The sequence below is a fragment of the Phocoena sinus genome, chromosome 15, assembly GCF_008692025.1.
Source record: "Phocoena sinus isolate mPhoSin1 chromosome 15, mPhoSin1.pri, whole genome shotgun sequence".
Classification (NCBI taxonomy): domain Eukaryota; kingdom Metazoa; phylum Chordata; class Mammalia; order Artiodactyla; family Phocoenidae; genus Phocoena; species Phocoena sinus.
In genome coordinates, this window is record NC_045777.1 from 32,231,389 (window position 1) to 32,250,735 (window position 19,347).

At 36.4% G+C, this 19,347-nt stretch overlaps 1 protein-coding gene across 6 annotated transcripts in view; it reads right to left on the bottom strand.

The window, feature by feature from the left end:
• The window catches only part of GPCPD1 (glycerophosphocholine phosphodiesterase 1), a 63,017-nt gene that overhangs the window by 12,730 nt on the left and 30,940 nt on the right, over window positions 1-19,347 (bottom strand). For 5 of the 6 annotated variants that reach the window (XR_004345854.1, XM_032605768.1, XM_032605769.1 and 2 more), the window contains 9 exons: window positions 19,272-19,326; window positions 14,854-14,946; window positions 10,942-11,019; window positions 10,191-10,230; window positions 8,487-8,548; window positions 5,881-5,946; window positions 4,362-4,498; window positions 3,750-3,885; window positions 3,165-3,325 (listed from right to left, as the gene is read on the bottom strand). Coding sequence is in view for 5 of the 6 variants with exons in the window: in XM_032605768.1 (XP_032461659.1) it covers window positions 3,165-3,325; window positions 3,750-3,885; window positions 4,362-4,498; window positions 5,881-5,946; window positions 8,487-8,548; window positions 10,191-10,230; window positions 10,942-11,019; window positions 14,854-14,946; window positions 19,272-19,326 (828 nt within the window). In the remaining variant the exon portion in view is untranslated. The remainder of the gene's footprint in view (window positions 1-3,164; window positions 3,326-3,749; window positions 3,886-4,361; window positions 4,499-5,880; window positions 5,947-8,486; window positions 8,549-10,190; window positions 10,231-10,941; window positions 11,020-14,853; window positions 14,947-19,271; window positions 19,327-19,347) is intronic. The other variant, XM_032605770.1, reaches the window with a different exon arrangement.

The following is a 19,347-nucleotide window of genomic DNA, read 5'->3' on the forward strand; positions in this document are numbered from 1 at the left end:
TCAGGAGCCTGTGCTCCACAATGGGAGAGGCCACAACAGTCAGAGGGCCGTGTACCGCAAAACAAAAACAAACAAACAAAAACCTGGCAACCACCTCAGTGTTCTCCAATAGTAAAATAAATTGTGGTAGAATCATACAGCCAGGAAGATGAATAAAGTACAGCTAAACGTTAACAAATGGATTGATTTTTTAAGAATATAACAAGTAGGAAAAGAGTATAAATAAAGCTTAAAGCCATGAAAAACTAAATGTTATATTGTTTAGCGATAGATATAAGAATTTAAAAACTTTTAAAAGAGTAATTGCTTGCTTATCAGTTATATCTACGGGAGGAGGTAGGGGCATAGAATTAGAGAGGAGAACACAGGGGAGTTCAAATCTAATAATAATGTTCTTTAAATGTGGGTGTCTGTTACTGAATTTTTAAAAATAATTTCAGCAGACACAGTATAGAAAGACGAAACATTGCTCAATTTACTCTACGAGGCAAGTATTATCCTCATGCCAAAATTAGACAACCACCATTTGATAAAGGTAAATTAAAGGCCACCCTTACTCATTACTACAAATGCAGAAATTCCAAATATCAGCAAATCAAGCACAGCAGCTTATATCACAAAACCACGATTAAATGCAACATCTGTGTTAATGCCTTTGTAAAAGAGAACAAATTGGTTTTTGATAAACTAAAACACATCACAATGCTCCCACATGTAAAATGAAACAAAGGTTCTGAATCACTATCATTCAAACCTTCTATAGGTCTAAATTTGATAATGAAAAAATAATAGCATAAGCATCTTAAGTACCAAGAAATAGTTCCAAAAAATATTAGGGCACAGGAATTCAGCTAGAGACAATGGAAGGGATAGGTGTAAGGGACTGCTAGTTTGTTTTTTTTAATTTTTTTTTGGCTGCACCTCGTGGCTTGTGGGGTCTTAGCTTCCCAACCAGGGACTGAACCCGGGCCCTCAGCAGTGAAAGCACAGAGTCCTAACCACAGACCGCCAGGGAATTCCCAGGACTGTTGGTTTTTACTGTTAGTCTTGTAGAACTATTTGAAGTATATACACACACACACAACACACACATAAGTGTGGCTGATTATATATACATATGTAGTTCTTTGACTAAAATTGAAAAAACTTCCAAGGATAATAAAGACTGACTTGACTCTAACACAGTCCGCCTCTCCTCTCACCAGGTCTGAACAGGAGGCCAGTGCTGGGCTGCCTCAACATCCTCCACACCCTCAACACAGTCCTGCCCTGGTGCCTGCTTGCACCTCTGCCTAAAATGCAAATCCTGTCAAAGCTGATTTAAGCCCCCCACCCCACCCCACCCCTGCCCAAATCCATCTCGATCCTTCCTCTTTAAAATTATTCTTGTTGACCCTGAGCCAGGAAGAACTTACTTTCTTTAGGGCCTTTTGTATCACATAGTATCTTCCTGTTCTCCCTGCAAGGTCAGTGTTTGGCTACAACCAAGTAAGGCCCTTTAGTGAAGGATCTAACTAAAATTTGTATACCCTACAACTGCCATACCTGGTATAATCTCACAATATACTTTTCTTGCCTGAAAATATTTGCAATCATCCCTTCCTCCTCCTCCAAGAAAGAAATATTCTCCCAAAATTTGCTAAATAAAGTACTTCCATCAAATTGTAATTTAAAAATTTTAATTTTCCTTTAATAAGTTGGAAACGTCTATTAAAAAGAGCTATGAATCATGCCACTTAAAGCAGTATTAACCAAACACTTTAAAAGGCAGGCATTATCCGGGTGGCAGTTTTAAAACCAGACTAATTCAGACAAAAAAGTTGGGGTGGGGAAAAGCTTTATTAAGAAAGTGATATAACTTTATAGAACAAACAGTAATATAAACTAAATCCAACAACTGTATTTTTTAAAGCAGGCCTGGTAACAATTTCATCACTTACTCTTTGTATGATGCTGCTCAAGCATTAGCAAGCCCACTAATCCCCTCAGCAGAACAAATGACATTCCCTCTAACCCAAAATTTCTTTACGCTGAGCAACCTTTTCATCTCTCTGAGATCTCAGACTTACATCCTAAATACCCAGGGAGTTTATTTAAAAAGAAAAGATTAGTTCAACAAATATTTGAGCTTCTACATCTAACCTCTGGTGATACAGCAGTGCACAAAACAGGCAAAGTCTTGCCCTCATGGAGCTTCTGCTTGTGGGGGGGTGTTGGGGGTGGGATGGGAAAGGAGGTTGGGGAGAAAATAAGTAAAATATAGTATGTATATGGATATATCACGTGGTGGTAAATGTATGGAGAAAAGTCAGGAAGTGCACTGTGAGTAGAGGTTTTGATTTGAATTAGGATATTTGGGGAAGGCCCTACTAAGAAGGTGACATTTTAGTCTTTCCTGACATCTTTATCAGAAGAGAAACAGCAGGAGGCCAATTAGGGGTGGGGTCGGGGATCATCTCACGTAGGGCCTTCTAAGGATGTGGGATTTTACACTAGGAGACACAGAATAGGGGGGGAAGGTTAAGCAGTAACATGATCTGACTTCAGTTTTCTGTCCTGCCCGCCCCCGTAATGGACAGCAGGGTGCATGAGTGGACGCAGTCCCAGTAAGCAGGTTACTTTCATAATCCACCTGAGAAATGATGTGGCTTAGTGGAAAGTGATAACAGTAAAGGATTCAGGATATATATCGAAGACAGAATTAACATGATTCTGATTTTGTCTGACTGGATTTGGGTATGAGATAAAGAACAGAATCATGAAAGACTCCAGGGATCTGGCCTCAGAAACTGGAAAGAAAGTTGTCATTTATACTGAAATCAGGAAGTCTATAGGAAGAATAGGCGTTGATAGATGGATATAAAAGTTTAGAGGTCAGGGGAAAGGCTTGAGTTGGGATATACAAAGGTAGGAAAAGGCACAGAACTGGATGAGATCACCAAGAAAGTTGGTGTAGATAGAGAAGAGGTCTAGGGCGGCCACCTTCACCCGCAAGATGACTCAATACATCTGGCTTAGGGCCCAGTCATCTAAATTTTTAAACAAGCTTCCCAAATGACTGTGGTATAACTTCAAAATTTGAAAAATTCCACTGACAAATGTTAAGATAATTCTACTACTTTTTTTCTAACAATCCATGAAAATTTTTCATGAAAAACAAATACCTATCATAAATTAGACCATTAACTCCAAATTCCTTTAATTTCTTTCTGTTTTCAGGATCATTGGTATCATCACCCCAGCAGAATATGACCAGTCCCTTAGCTTTTGCCTCTTGAATATAGGATGGGTTTCTGAGAAGGTCTTCAGTATGTGCATTTATCCCCTAAAAGAAGAAAGATAAGTTACTCATGAAAGAGAAACTTATTATATGTATAAAATACATAACTAATAAGAACCTGCTGCAAAACAGAAGGGACAGGGAAAGAAAATGTTAGAATTTTTTCTTCCAATTTATGCAATCAAACAAGTTTACAGTCTAACCATTTTAGATGATTCATAAAACCCACTCAGAAAACTAAACTACAAAACGTACTTAACCTAGGCCTGCAAGAAAATCTTTGTTGGTGGTGATCATTTAACTGCTTTTCAGTCTGAGATTTAATATCCTCATTTTAAGTAGAGCTACCTGCTCATTATACATAGGTCAAAACTAACCAAGTAGATGTTAAATTAATATATAACTTTATTTACTAGTGCTCTAAAACATTTTTAAAAAACAAATATTAAAATATTCAACCACAGCTTACCAGTAGATTTTCAAACTGTGCAAAGCTCATTGCAATGGGGGTTGTCCGAGATCTGAGATCCATGAGTTCAGGGTAAATATCAGATTTCCCCTGAGTCAAAAATAATATGGGATATTTGTTCTGCTTTTGCCGAACCCTAAAAAAGACAGTTTAAAAACTACTTTTCATTGGGGAGATAATCATAACATATTGTTTTGAAATTTTAGAAAATACGAAAAATATAAAGAAACAAAATTTTAAAAGCATACTCATTACTGAGATATAACCACCATTAATGTGTATTGCCTTTTAGTCAAAAAAAGAAAAATTTAAATTATTCTATACAAGAGTTAAAATATTCTCAGAAATGGGCAAAAAGAAATCCCTTGAGGGCTTACAATTTGGTAAGGAGGATATTATACATCTGTAAAATGAAACACAAGGCATGAGGTGCTATAACCCAGCGGGTGTGGAGGCCATCCCAGTAGAGAATATATACAATGGAACTGAGAAGACAAATCAAGGGTGGGAACTTGATTTGTCTGGGAACTTCCCCACCTCCAACTACAATCTCTGTGCCCTTTGTCCTAGCTACAGTCTAAGCATATAGGAGAAAAAAACTGAATTACTCACATTGTGCAAATATCTGCATCAAATGAAGAAAATACTATTCTCCTCTTCCCAGAATTTTCTAAGACAGTTTTTAAAATTATATCCAAAAACAGATTCATGTCAAAATATGTTGATAAGTTACCATCCCATATTCCATCCTATATGGAAGAATAGGAAAACAAAAGTCATTAAATACCTTAGAATCACAGTGCTAGGAAAAATTCTCGAGAACATTTAGTCCAGCTCTTATTTTACAGATGAGAAAGCAAAGGCCTGTGTGAATTATTATCATAATTAGGTATAGAGACACTTATATACAAAGCAATTATAACATCAAAAGACCTTTGCTTTAATAAGGTTAACAAAATAAAAACTAAAACTCTGTAAATTTGAAATCTACCATGACTTTAAAATATTTTTATGCAATCTTCATAAACTATAAGTGGACAAAAAGACTCCACTTCATTTGCTAACTCGCTACCCCAAAAACCCTGGTAATTAAGAATTACCAGTTAAAAATCTCATTCTTTGAGTCTTAGGCATATCAAGTGCCCTCAATAAATAATAAAAATAATTTTCTAATTATAGCTAAGATACCAAGAGCCCTGTTGATATTCAAATATTAAAAATTTTAATTATTAGTCATTACAATAATTCTAAAAGTTCTGAAAACTAAAAATCACCTACTAGAAAAAGCATGGTTGTGCACTTGATGTTATATGTTAGCCAGGACCGGCTTATCATAAATAGCTACATAGAAGACATGCTTTAAGGGCAGTTAATAGATTATTCTGACCAGAACAAATACCAGGATTGCCCAATCATGATGCCTGGATTAACTACTTCCAATGTCCCCCCACCCCAATCAGCCCTCTTACCATGCAGACTTATCCATTTACACATATCCCCATCTGATACATCCAAGTTGTTTTCCTCGACTAGAAGACTGTTAAGTTTCAGGAAGGCAAGGCTTTATTCTGTTTTCTTCACTATGTAAGCACAGAACTCAGAAAATGCCTGGCGCATAGCAGCTTTTCAATAATTATTGAACAAAAGAATGACTAAACTTCAGAGTGATTTAAAACATGCCTGCAGAAACTTCTTTTCCTGATTAATTATTACTAGCTACTGCCACTTAACAGAAAACTGCTTAGGCACTTATTTAAAGTATATATTGAGACAGGGGGTTAAAAAAAAAAAAAACCCAAAAACTAATCAGAGTTATAAAGTTCTGACTGGCCACAGTTCTCACTGTTCACTTTATAAGTGTGCCCAGAAACCATCCATATTAATGTGCACATGAGACACATGTAAATTAGAATTTCTACTATAATACATTCATCACTACTTTTAAGAACTTAAATATTAGTGTAAGTGTAAGATATGCTTTACTTCAAAGTTCCAACAAGCACTGTGCTTGCTGGAAGAAGCCACAATTTCAGTTTCATTTATTCCATTGAAACAAAGAGACAGGAATGAATGCATTTAAAGAAACGGGGGAGGGAGGAACGAAGAATGTGCCACATGGAAAATGACTTACCCTTTGTTGGCAGATCCATTTTATTTCTATGTTAAACCCTACATCTTCTGGCAAAGACTCTAAAACCTAGAGTTGTGTTTGTTGGTGGTAAATTTTGTTTCATTTTTGGTGAGATGAATGGTAGAATAAGACGGAAAAAAGAAAAATGGATTAATTACAAAAAGCAAACTATAAGAAAACATATCACTAGTAAGGATAAAGTGTTTTGTGCCTTCAGCAAAAACCACTATCTTTTCTTATACTCAAACTGACAACCTGGTTGATGATTAAGTTGGATAAGAAAGTCAAAAGAAATTAAATAGCAAAGGCAGTAGTCTTTAGCAATATCTGTGATAATCGATCACTACTAACCGCAAAGATGATCCTGACCTAAAATCCTTTTCACCATCACTACTGAACAGCTAAAGTGAGCAGTAATAAGATAGGCAGCCTCATGAATTTAAAAAGACATTTGTCATGTTTTCTGAATTGCATTCAGGTATGTCAGTCTACTTTACTAAGATATGCTTATATGAAAAACCATGATTTCTAGCTTGCTGTGAAGGTGGTGATGCTTAACACCACAGTGATAACCTCCTGGAAAGATGTTAACTCCAAATTAAAGAGGCTCATAAATAAATAAGTCTATATCTATATAAATTAACAAATAATATAGTGTCAATATATCTAAATTATCTAGAAACTTTGGACATCCCTGGTGGCACAGTGGTTAAGAATCCACCTGCCAATGCTGGGGACACGGGTTCGAGTCCTGGTCTGGGAAGATCCCACATGCCACGGAGCAACTAAGCCTGTGCGCCACAACTACTGAGCCTGCGTTCTAGAGCCCATGAGCCACAACTGAGGCCCACGCGCCTAGAGCCTGTGGTCTGCAACAAGAGAAGCCACTGCAATGAGAAGCCCGCGCATTGCAATGAAGAGTAGCCCCCGCTCGCCAGAACTAGAGAAAGCCCACGCACAGCAACGAAGACCCAATGCAGCCAAAAATAAGTAAAATAAATTTATTAAAAAATAAAAACTAAATTATCTACACACTTTGCAATAACACCACTTGGGCAGCATAACTAGAAAATCCAATCTAAAATATGAAGCTTGGGGCTTCCCTGGTGGCGCAGTGGTTGAGAGTCCGCCTGCCGATGCAGGGGACAAGGGTTCGTGCCCCGGTCCGGGAAGATCCCACATGCCGCGGAGCGGCTGGGCCCGTGAGCCATGGCCGCTGAGCCTGCGCGTCCGGAGCCTGTGCTCCGCAACAGGAGAGGCCACAACAGTGAGAGGCCCGTGTACCACAAAAAAAAAAAAAAAAAAAATGAAGCTTGGTTATTAACTTACAATCAGCTGGTTTAGTCAGTATTTCAAAGTATAGAAATCACTTAACATGTATAATATATATGGTATTTAATTTTATAATAGCAAATAAAAGAATGCTAACAGAGTTAAGAACACAGCCGGGGACTCTGGTGACCTGGGATCTAGCCCCTGCTGCATGAAAAGTACAGTACCTAAAACAGGTTGTACTCAATTTCCTATGGGGCTTTTTGAATTTCTCCGATATGTTTAGCCTTATTTAGTTAACATACCTTCCACAATTTTACTGGACTAATGTAAAGTCAGAAAAATAAGGACAATAGTGTATATTAGTGTTGAGATTGGTATACATCAAATTTGCAGGATTCCCCTTTATACTAAGATTGCGTTTGGCCTTTCAACAATTTTTTTAAAGCCTGTTTTTCTGTTCTATGAAATCACAAGTCTAGAAATCATGGAATTTCTAAGAACCAAACTATTTCAGAATTTTGGACTAGAAGGAATGACTTAGCTGGGCTTCATAAATATCTGAAAATTTATACAAATCATGCTCTAAATTCACTAAGACAATGTCTATTTTAGGGGCTCTCTTGTAGCATCCTTTTTGGAGGGTGAATAATCATGATAAACTGAAATTACCTATTTTTGCCTAAGAAGTCTATTGTACCTGACACATCACCAGAAAAAGACAGTGGAGAAGAGAAAAAATTAGGAAATGGAGCCAGCAAGAAAATGAGACTCAGCATGGCCAAAGAAGGTATCTGGTATTCACGCAGGCTTGCCTGACGCTGTCAAAGGAATTCCTCTATGAATTGGGTCTAGTTTTTAAATGTTCATGCCAGTTTTTGTTACACATTTTCAGAGTGAATACTTGAAATCTGTATTTCATTTTAAGTAACCAGGGTACTTACTTTCTTTGGTTGGGGAATTTCTCTCTAAAAGCTAAGGACCAGCCTTACATATTGTAAAAATGCCTCTCCCATCGTCACACTCCCCAACCCCTTTTCTGTGCCCTTTCCTTCCTGTTTATATACAGAAATATGTGAATTTCCTATTCTTACCAAATTAACCCAATGAGGTAGGAATTTTATTCATTTGAGCAAATAAGTTTCTCAAAAAAAAAAAAAAAAGGCACCATAGGCACACTTCACAAGAATGTATCTTCTCTAAAAAGCATCAAACATAAGTTTACATTAATGTTGTCTTTTACACAGCCTTTTTAGTGCCCATTTAAAAGACCAAAATAAATTATTCAGATATAACAGAATGATAGCCTGCCCTAGTTTTCCTAAGGAACTTACCATCTTAAGAGAAGGAAATGGCTGATTTTCAGAAAAGGAATTTTCCTCCTCAACCACAGATTCTGAAAATTTAAATTACAAAAACTCAGTAGATAAATGCCATTTTATCACTAAGACCTTTTCCTAAATTCTGAAGGCAAAAAAAAAAAGATGTAGTTATGAGATCCTTTCATATATAGTATTTTTGAAGGCTCCTGTATTTATTAATTTTAACCATTAAAACCCCCATTTTCAAAATAAGCATCCTTTATGAAGACTGGTTTACAACATTTAGTAGGAACATCACAGTTTATGACCTCAACAGTGATTATTTTCTTATAAAAACTGTAATATAATTTTAAGAAAGGAGTCACAAGCAGTGATTTGTTATTTCTCAGTGAAATTAAGGGCTGTGTAATCTTGCTAATACTTCTACTTGAGATATCAAGTTAGAAACTAAGAGAATCTATAGGTACCATTACCATTTAATCCAAAATTGATTATGTCTCAAGGCGCACAAGAATTTTTTTCCAAAAGAGAAAAATTTTTATATCAAGATTAAAAAAAAAATCACCCAGGAACAAGCAAAACAAAAATTACAACAAAAATAACCAACCCTAGTGCATTACAAATTCAAAAACTAAATCATGTAAAATTTTCCAGTCAAATAAAGGTAAAATTGATTTTACTATTAATAGTTATGAACTATTTACAAGCTTGTAAAGTCATATTTATGCTCTGAGAATAATCTTTGGAGTCTTTGGCACCTCAGTAATTTCTTCATAAAGGCATTCCAACTATGCTGTTATCCTAAATGCAGATTAACATCTAATGAGTACCTACTATAACCAGAGTACTGTAAATGTTTCAGGGAATATAAAAACATTTCCCCCACCCTTGAGAGATTTACATCCTCGAGGAAGAGACAGGACATACAGAAAAATAAAGGGTTAAAAAAAGGACACACCAAGGCTAAAATGAATGTCACAGACTATTAAATTCTGTGGAAGTAGAAAGTAAAGTGGAATTACAAAGGGATTTTGTGGGTAGGACAAGCTTTGAGGAAACTGAGGCACAGAGTGGTTAAATAAAGTAACCGAGGTCACAGTTGGTAAATGCTAGAGCTGGTTTCAAATTCCTGGCTCTGGAGCCAGATTCTATACTTGATACATTCTGTACTTTGTAATGCTTAAGAATGTCTGGAAAGAGGGACCTCCCTGGTGGCACAGTGGCTAAGACTCCGTGCTCCCAATGCAGGGGGCCTGGGTTCGATCCCTGGTCAGGGAACTAGATCCCACATGCATGCTGCAACTAAGAGTTCACATGCCACACTAAGGAGCCTGTGTGCCACAACTAAGGAGCCCACGTGCCACAACTTAGGAGCCCACATGCCACAACTAAGGAGCCGGTGAGCTGCAACTAAGGAGCCCACCAGCTGCAACTAAGACCCAAATTAATTAATTAAAAAAAAAAGAATGGAAGGTACAAAATTATAAAGAATTTTTGATCATCAAGCTAAGAAAATTCATAAAAGTGAAAAATCATGCTTACTATACATGACATGTATGCATTTGGCAATTAATACACATAAAGCCTTCATGTCTATAAAATTACATTTATATAAGCCAGTATTATATTAAAGTCACCAAGAGTAAGTTAAAATGGATAAGGAAATTCATGATGCTAATTATGAAATGAAAACAGTGTTTTCACATTGGTACATACCTTTCAGTTCTTTAGATTTTAGTGCAGTCACATGAGTGAGCTAGAAAACACACACACACACACACACACACACACACAAAATGTAATCAAAAAAAGGCCTTAGTTTATGAAGATATGGTTAATAGAACTATAACTTGAAAAGCTAGCAAGTTAAGAGAAATTATAAAATGTAGAATCATCAGTTTAATAAGAATAAGCACTTACCACTGTACATATTTTATATTTACATACATATGCATAAGATCATGATCAAATACCCAAGTAGGGGAGAATATAAAAATTATTAGGTTAGGAAACTGTTTATACTCAATCAACCAATAATTTAGGTATCTAATGAGAATAAGAAGAGGGATCATGTAAAATTACATAGTAAAATACAGGAGGATCTTAGATAGTAACATAGCTATAAAAATCAACAATAGCACAGAAGGCTAAGTATAAAATAAAAAAGAGCTAAAGCAGACCAGAGACAACCTAAGATTATGGCTAGCCCCTATGGCCTATAAAGACTTATAGCCCATCTCCTTCAAAAAAGCAAAAAAAAGATGGGGTCCATAGAAACTGTTAAAGAAGACAGATGGATGAGCACGAACCCATTCTTCCTAACAGAACAGAAAACCAAAGCACAGACTCAATACCTGCTGTATATATCTAGTCATCCCCATGCACAAAGAGAACATTACTATATACAAACAAATACAAATAGTCCTAAAACTAAAAGATAATTTACGTTTTACATTATTATTACTACCTTTAACAACTGGAGTTGGTCAAAGGTTAATTCTTTTACTGGAATTTCAAATAATTCAACTGGATCAGCATCAAATTTCTAAAAGAGAGAGAAAATTGGGCCCCACGTTATTACTCTATACTGACCTAATATCTCAATTTACTGATGAGAATAACAGCTTGGTGGCCACAGTGAGCCCATGCAGGGGAGCCCTTGCTACAGAACACCACCTCCCAGCTCTTAAATTCTGGCTTTTGTTTTTAACGTAGGTGGGAGTGCCTGGAAGAAAACAGCTGGGAAGAAGCTGTAGCACTAAAGACACACTGAGAACCAAGCCACAAGTCAGTCATTTCCCCTATTTCCTGTCATGCTGTATACATTTTGTTTGACACATATCCATGCTACAGGACTAGGAAATCAACAGGCATGCAGGATCTAACTAAGGATTAGTTTCTATCACTAAGTTTCTAAACCTTTTAAACTGAAGTTTGGTTAAAAATAGCCACAGAAATCAACTGTCATGAAAAAATCGTCTGGTTAGCCCTAAGTAGTAATATTTAATAGGAACCCTAATCTATTATAAATGCTTTCCCAAGGAGCAAATCTGTTTTATTAGATTTTAATATCATATCAAATGTCACACTGTTTAGGCACTTCTATCTTAAGAAAATGAGTTAATGTACCACCAATAAATCATCAATCCAACAAATATATTAAAATCCGTTACATTTATATTCATTCATGTATATATAGTATGAGGCTATATATGTATAAATTTCTTCTGGAAGGACACACAAGAAACTATTAAGAGAAGGGAGTACCACCAAGGAGAAAAAGTAAAGGAAGATTTACTTTTCATTTCATAATCTTCTGAACTACTTATAATTTTATAAATGAACATAAATTGTTTTTTTAAGGAAAATACCAACTTAAAAATTAATACTAAAAAATATATAATTTATTGCTTTCATTCCGCAATTAACTGAACCAGGTTCAACTTAAGAGCAGGACGAGTTCTGGTGAAAACTGGGGATCAGTTATACTCTTCAATTAGCCCTCATGAATTTTTAGAAATTACAGCTAGAGTCATTAATCTCAATCTTGGTTAGTGAGTTCCTTCACCACTCCATTCCTTCTCATTTCGCTTTGCATTAACGTTTCCCCACAGCAAAAACAACCTGCCCCAATTCTATTAAGTAATTCTACTTCTGTCATCTAAATAGGTGCATCTCGGAAATTCCCGGGAGGTCCAGTGGTTAGGACTCAGTGCTCTCCACTGCCAAGAGCCCAGGCTGAATCCCTAGTCAGGGAACTAAGATCCCACAAGCCATGCAGCATGGCCCCCCAAAAATAAATAAATTTAAACAAATAAATAAATAAATTTAAACAAATAGGTACATCACCTTCCTTCCTTCTCCTAATACCCTTTCACAGAAAGGGAAGGGTCCTTTTCTATAAATGATAATAATCCAAACTGATACGACTGTTTAGAATCCACTAGCAGGCAGAGCTAGGTGCCTTGTCATAGGTGCCTTGCATACTACACCATGCAGTGTCTGATACATGTCAGCAAATCAAACTTTATTTATCTTGAAGTATACTTAATTTACAATATTGTGTTACTTTCAGGTGTACAGAAAAGTGATTGTTATACTTTTATATATGTGTGTATACATATATAAGTAATTATATATCTATTCTTTTTCAGATTCTTTTCCATTACAGGTTATAAGATATTGAATATTGTTCCCTATGCTGTACAATAGGACCTTGTTTATCTATTTTATATATAGTAGTTTGTATCTGCTAATTCCAAACTCTTGATTTATACCTCAACCACCCCTTTTCCCCTTTGGTAACCATAACTTTGTTTTCTAAGTCTGTTTCTGTTTTGTAAATAAGTTCATTTGTGTCATATTTTAGATTATACATGTAAGTGATATCATATGGTATTTGTCTTTATTTTTCTAACTTACTTCAATTAGTATGATAATCTCTAGGTCCATTCATGTCACTATAAATGGCATTATTTTATTCTTTTTTATGGCTGAGTAGTATTCCATTGTATGTGTGCATATCTTTACACATTCATCTGTATCCATTCATCTGTCAATGGACATTTAGCCATGTCTTGGCTATTGTGAAGAGTGCTGCAATGAACACTGGGGTGCATGTATTTTTTCGAATTATAGTTTTCTCCAGAAATCCCAGGATTGGGATTGCAGGATCATATAGTAACTTAATTTTTTAGTTTTTTGAGGAACCTCCATACTGGCTGCACCAATTTACTTCCCACCAACAGTGTAGGAAGGTTCCCTTTTCTCCATACCCTCTCCAGCATTTATTATTTTTAGACTTTTTGATGATGGCCATTCTGATTGGTGTGAGGTGATAACCTCATTGCAGTTTTGATTTGCGTTTCTCTAACAATTAGAGATACTGAGCATCTTTTCATGTGCCTGCTGGCCATCTATATGTCTTCTTTGGAGAAATGTCTATTTAGTTCTGCCCACTTTTTGATCGGGATGTTTGTTTTTTTGATATTAAGCTGTATGAGCTCTTTGTATATTTTGGAAATTAATCCCTTGTCAGTAGCATCATTTGCAAATATTTTCTCCCAGTCAGTAGGCTGTCTTTTTGTTTTGTTTATGGTTTCCTTTGCTGTGCAAAAGCTTTAATGTTTAATTGGGTCCCGTTTATTTTTGTTTTTATTTCCATTACTCTAGGATACAGATCTAAAAAAATATTGCTGCAATTTATGTCAAACATTCTGCCTATGTTTTCCTCTAAGAGTTTTATAGTATCTGGTCTTACATTTAGATCTTTAATCCAATTTGAGTTTATTCTTATATATGGTGTTAGAGAATGTTCTAATTCATTCTTCCACACGCAGCTGTCAAGTTTTCCCAGCCTTAACTTTAGATCAACACAACGGAAAATGATACCCAACACAGTTTTAAAGAAAATGCCAAAGAAAAGGGTTTTAAAGGACCCTCCTAGTTTAAGTCCCTGAGAAATCACTTGGTTAACTTGTATACTGAAGTCCAGATGCTATATAATTATTACAATTATTTCCGTACAACAGTAATTATAATTTTAAAGAAATTATATGCTTTTTAAATCTCCTTCTGGACTTTCTCCTCTATCATGCCCTCTTTTCCATTCTCACTGTCTCTACTCCAGTTCTGGCTTGTCTTAAGGTTTGGCCCACATTTCCACTCCCCTTGTCTCTAGTCTCTGTCCTCTTAAGTTGTCCTTATATCAGGTATCAAAATATTCATCTGAAAGTTTACTTCTAAAACATTTCCCTACTTGGTTCAAAAGTCTTTCAAAAGAAGTCCCTAGCTCCTAAGTCTAAACCCCTGAGGCTCTCCACTATCTGGCTCCGAAGCACTTCTCCAATTTTATTTTTCACTGTGGCTCTTCCCACTAGTCAAATCATATAAGCTTATTAACTTGAGAAAAAGCTTGAAGCAAAAAGAGAAAGGAGCCTGAAAACAAACACTCTGATAGCTTCCTTTCCTACCTCAACAGAGGGACAGTGGCAGAAGGACACAGAAACCACGTGTAATAGCCTTTTTGTTAAATAACATTAAAAAAAGAAAATTCAGCCATACAGAGAAAATACTCTAGAAAATTAATTCCTGACTCCTCCCTCTCTCTTGATGTTTTAGGAAGGAGCTTGAGAGAGGAAAGAACTGGCAGTAATTCCCTAAGAAAATGAACTAACCAACTCTATTAAATAAATAATTAAATATATAGTCATCCATCAGTATCTGCAGGGGATTGGTTCCAGGACTCTTCACAGATACCAAAATCTACAGATGCTCATGTCCCTTATGTAAAATGGCATAGTATGTGTATACAAAACTTCCTAGTTTTAAAACCTATTGTCTAACTGTAAGAGTTTAAAATAAAGGAATTTCTACATACCTTTTTCATAGTCAAACAGCAGGTCAGATCATGATACACTACAGGCACAAAATCTTTTGAAAGATGTACATCAAATTCTACAAAGGCTGCACCCTGACAGAAATAAAAGAAACAAGTATTTGAAAAATATTATCTGGCCCACGATACATCTAAAACTATAAGAACATGAGAAATTTATTGTTCACCATAAAATTATAGACTTGTACACACAAAACTTCTTCATGAATCATTTAATGCTATACTTCAAGCTTTTCCTAAAAGGTAATTTCTTCTTTTAAAACAATTATAATTTCTTTTTTGCAATAGCACACCAATTTTTTCCTGGCAAAAAAATGGGTTCTGATCCTACTCGAACACACCCTGGGGCCCTTCTGTGGCAGTGGACAGCCTCCACCAGTGTCACCTCTGCTATTGCTATTAGCAGAAATGGCGCCTGGAGCATGGCTACCTCGCACCTCATTGCCCCTACACACCTCAGATGGACAGGGGAACCTCAACGGTGAGGTGGGAACAAGAATAAGCTTCAGTCTCTTAGCTCTGCTCCTTGGTGCACTTGAGCAGTACACTTTACAACCTTTCTTAATAAAACCTCAATAATCAGATTACAGAGGAAACTGTAACTTCTGCTGAAAAGAAAGAGAAAGCAGAAATGGGCAACAAGAATGATGCATATGCCAAATTTCCTAATAGAAGCCTAAACAGAAGAAAGGTGGACACAAATTAGACTTAAGTCAGATCCATCATGACATATGAATTAATCCAAATAAAGGCTGAGAACATAAACTGACATACAAATTTGTGCATTCACTAAAAGAAAGCCAGCTGGGATCAAATACAAGGTTTGAGGATTCTGTAATGTGTCTATGGCCCAGACAAGTACTGTATAAGAATGGATGGACACGTTTCCATCCCTTACCCTAGCTCTAGGTCAAGGAAGATGCCCAACTTTTCAGTACATATGGATCAGAGACTAGAACAAAAGGAGCCTACTTCCTCAATGACTTCTGAAGCAGGAAATAAGCTTAGCTCCTTCTATTGTCAACAAGACAATGACACAAATCATTTTTACCAAAGAGAACAAACCCTATGTCCCCTAAATAGTTACAATGATTAAAAGAAATTATAGTTTTCCAGTTTAAAAGTTTAATTTTACATGATCACCATCCTTTAGAAAGATAAATTTACTAAGAGGTAGAACTTGATCTCAAAATTCATGTGTAAGGGACTTCCCTGGCAATCCAGTAGTTAAGACTCCACGCTTCCATTGCAGGGGTGCAGGTTCGATCCCTGGTCAGGGAACTAATCCCGCATGCCGTGCAGTGCAGCCAAAAATTAAAAAAAAAAGAAAAAATTCATGTGTGAGCAAGATTTAAGAAATAAGCCAATAATAACCAAAATCTCTTCAAAGATGTCTTTAACATTAAAATCAAACCAGATTTTCATAACTAACATAAGATCCATAAAAGTACAAAGGGTTTCAACAGAAGAAAAGAGCTTAATGAAATCCTCTCTCAAAAAGCAGAGACCCTAGGGCTCCCCTGGTGGTGCAGTGGTTGAAAGTCCGCCTGCCGATGCAGGGGACACGGGTTCGTGCCCCGGTCTGGGAAGATCCCACATGCCGTGGAGCGGCTAGGCCCGTGAGCCATGGCCGCTGGGCCTGCACGTCCGGAGCCTGTGCTCCACAACGGGAGAGGCCACAACAGTGAGAGGTCCGCGTACCGCAAACAAAACAAAATAAAACAAAAAAGCAGAGACCCTAAAAATTCTTTATCAAGGATCTTCATCTGTTGACAGCTAATAAAACCACGCTTAGATTACTTAGCTACAATGAACTAAAACTCGTTCCAAATAATGACCTACAGCACAACATACTCACAGATTTAATATCCTTTCAATACAAAGACAGAACTATCCACTAACATTTTTAAATATCAAAATAATTATGATAATCAATCTAATATGTCATGAAATATAAAATGCACCATTATTTTATATACCACTAAGAGGGAGAAAAACAATGCCAATCAAACCATGACAAGCTAAAACAGCTGTAAAACTATCCCAATTTTAGAGATATTAAAATATGAAAAAAGTATGTCTTAGAATAGATGTTTGCTCATATAAGTGATAAAGTTAAACATATGACAAATCAAATTTATTTGGTGAACTATTTTAAAAAAGGCTAAGTTTAAGGCATGTGGAGGACACTGGAAAAAAAAAAACAAAATAAAATGAGATGTTCCTCCATTTTTCCCTTAGTTTAACTTGAGAACATGAGGCTTAACTTGAGGTACAGTGGAATGTGGGGGGAAATAATGCAGGTTCTTGATTAAAAATGTCAAGTTTCAGGTGCTGAAAAAACTAAAAGCTGAAAGAAGAAAAAAGGACTATCTCTGAATAATTACATAAAAGGAGTTAAGAAATTCAACATAATCAAGTTGGTATACAGGATGCAAACTGACAGACTTCAAAAAGTGTTACATAAAATCACTATCAGGGCTTCCCTGGTGGTGCAGTGGTTGAGGATCCGCCTGCCGATGCAGGGGACACGCGTTTGTGCCCCAGTCCAGGAAGATCCCACATGCCGCGGAGCGGCTGGGCCCATGAGCCATGGCCGCTGAGCCTGCGTGTCCGGAGCCTGTGCTCCGCAACAGGAAAGGCCGCAACAGTGAGAGGCCCGCATACCGCAAAAAAAAAAAAAAAAAAAAAAAATCACTATCAAATCCTTCTGTAAACATTATTTCCAAAGTGAGTATCTAAATAAGCATAGTAATTCAATTGATGAAATGCAGTGCTTAATGGGGAATGTTTTTCATGCCTCAAACACTTAAAATGTTATCTCAAAAAAAAAGGATGCTTAAAAAACAAACAAATGGGACAGAATTAAACTTAAAAGCTTTTGCACAGCAAAGCAAACCATCAATGAAACGAAAAGACAACCTACTGAATGGGAGAAAATATTTGCACGTGATTATGACTCATAAGGAGTTAATATCCAACATATATAAAAAGCTTATGCAACTCAACATCAAAAAAACAAACCACCCAAGTAAAAAACTGGCAGAAGAAATGAACTGACATTTTTCCAAAGAGGAAATGCAGATGGCCAACAGGCACATGAAAAGATGCTCAGGGACTTCCCTGGTGACGCAGTGGATAAGACTCCGTGCTCCCAATGAAGGGGGCCCAGGTTCGATCCCTGGTCAGAGAACTAGATCCCATATGCATGCCACAACTAAGAGTTCGCATGCCACAACTAAGGAGCCTGCCTACTGCAACTAAGACCTGGTGCAACCAAATAAATAATTTTTTTTTTTTTAAAAGATGCTCAGCATCGCTAATCATTAGGGAAATGCAAATCAAAACTACAATGAGTTATCACCTCACAGCTGTCAGAATGGCTATCATCAAAAAGAACACAAATACAAATGTTGGAAAGGATGTAAAGAAAAGGGAGCCCTCCTACACTGTTGATGGGAATGTAAACTGGTGTAGCCACTGTGGCAAACAGTATGGAGGTTTTTCAAAAAATTAAAAAGAGAACTACTATATGATCCGGCAATTCCACTCCAGAGTATACAAAGAAAACAAAAACACTAATTCGAAAAGGCATATGCACTCCAATGTTCACAGCACATTAGTTACAACTGCCAAGATATGGGAGCAACCTAAGTGAATGGATAAAGAAGGGGTGTGTGTGTGTGTGTGTGTGTGCGCACACACACACACACACACAATGGAATACTGCTCAACCATAGAAAAAGGGTGACATTTTGCCATTTTTAATAACATGGATGGACTTGGAGGGTATTATGCTAAGTGAAATAAGTCAGAGAAAGACAAATACTGTATGACATCACTTAGGTGGAATCTAAAGAACATAACAACGAGTGAATATAACAAAAAAGAAACAGACTCACAGATATAGAGAACAAATCAGTGGTTACCAGTGGGGAGAGGGAAGGTGGGAGGAGGGGCAGTAAAGGGGTAGGGGGTTAAGTGGTACAAACAATTAGGTTTAAAATAAGCTACAAGGCTATATTGTACAACATGGGGAATACAGCAAATATTTTATAATAACTATAAATGGAGAATAATCTTTAAAAATTGTGAATTACTATATTGTATAGCTGTAATTTATATAATATACATCAACTATACTTCAAATTAATTAATTAATTAATTTTTTTAAGAGGATGCTTAGGATTCCATTAACTTCAATCTTCACCATGAATCTAAATAAAAATGCCTAGAAATACTTTACCTTCACTTAGAAATATATTCAGAAAAAGCATAAATATTCTCCCTTTTAACCTATTAATGCAGACTGAAGGAGGCTCTCCAGGCCTACATTTCTCTACTTTTCTACCTTTGGACCATCAGTCCAAAGTTGTTTAAAGAAAGAGAGATTCACTTACATGACTAGCAGCATTTCTTAAAGAAGCAATAGTATTTTCCTGAACTTTAGCAAGTCTGCGAGGAAAGAAATATATA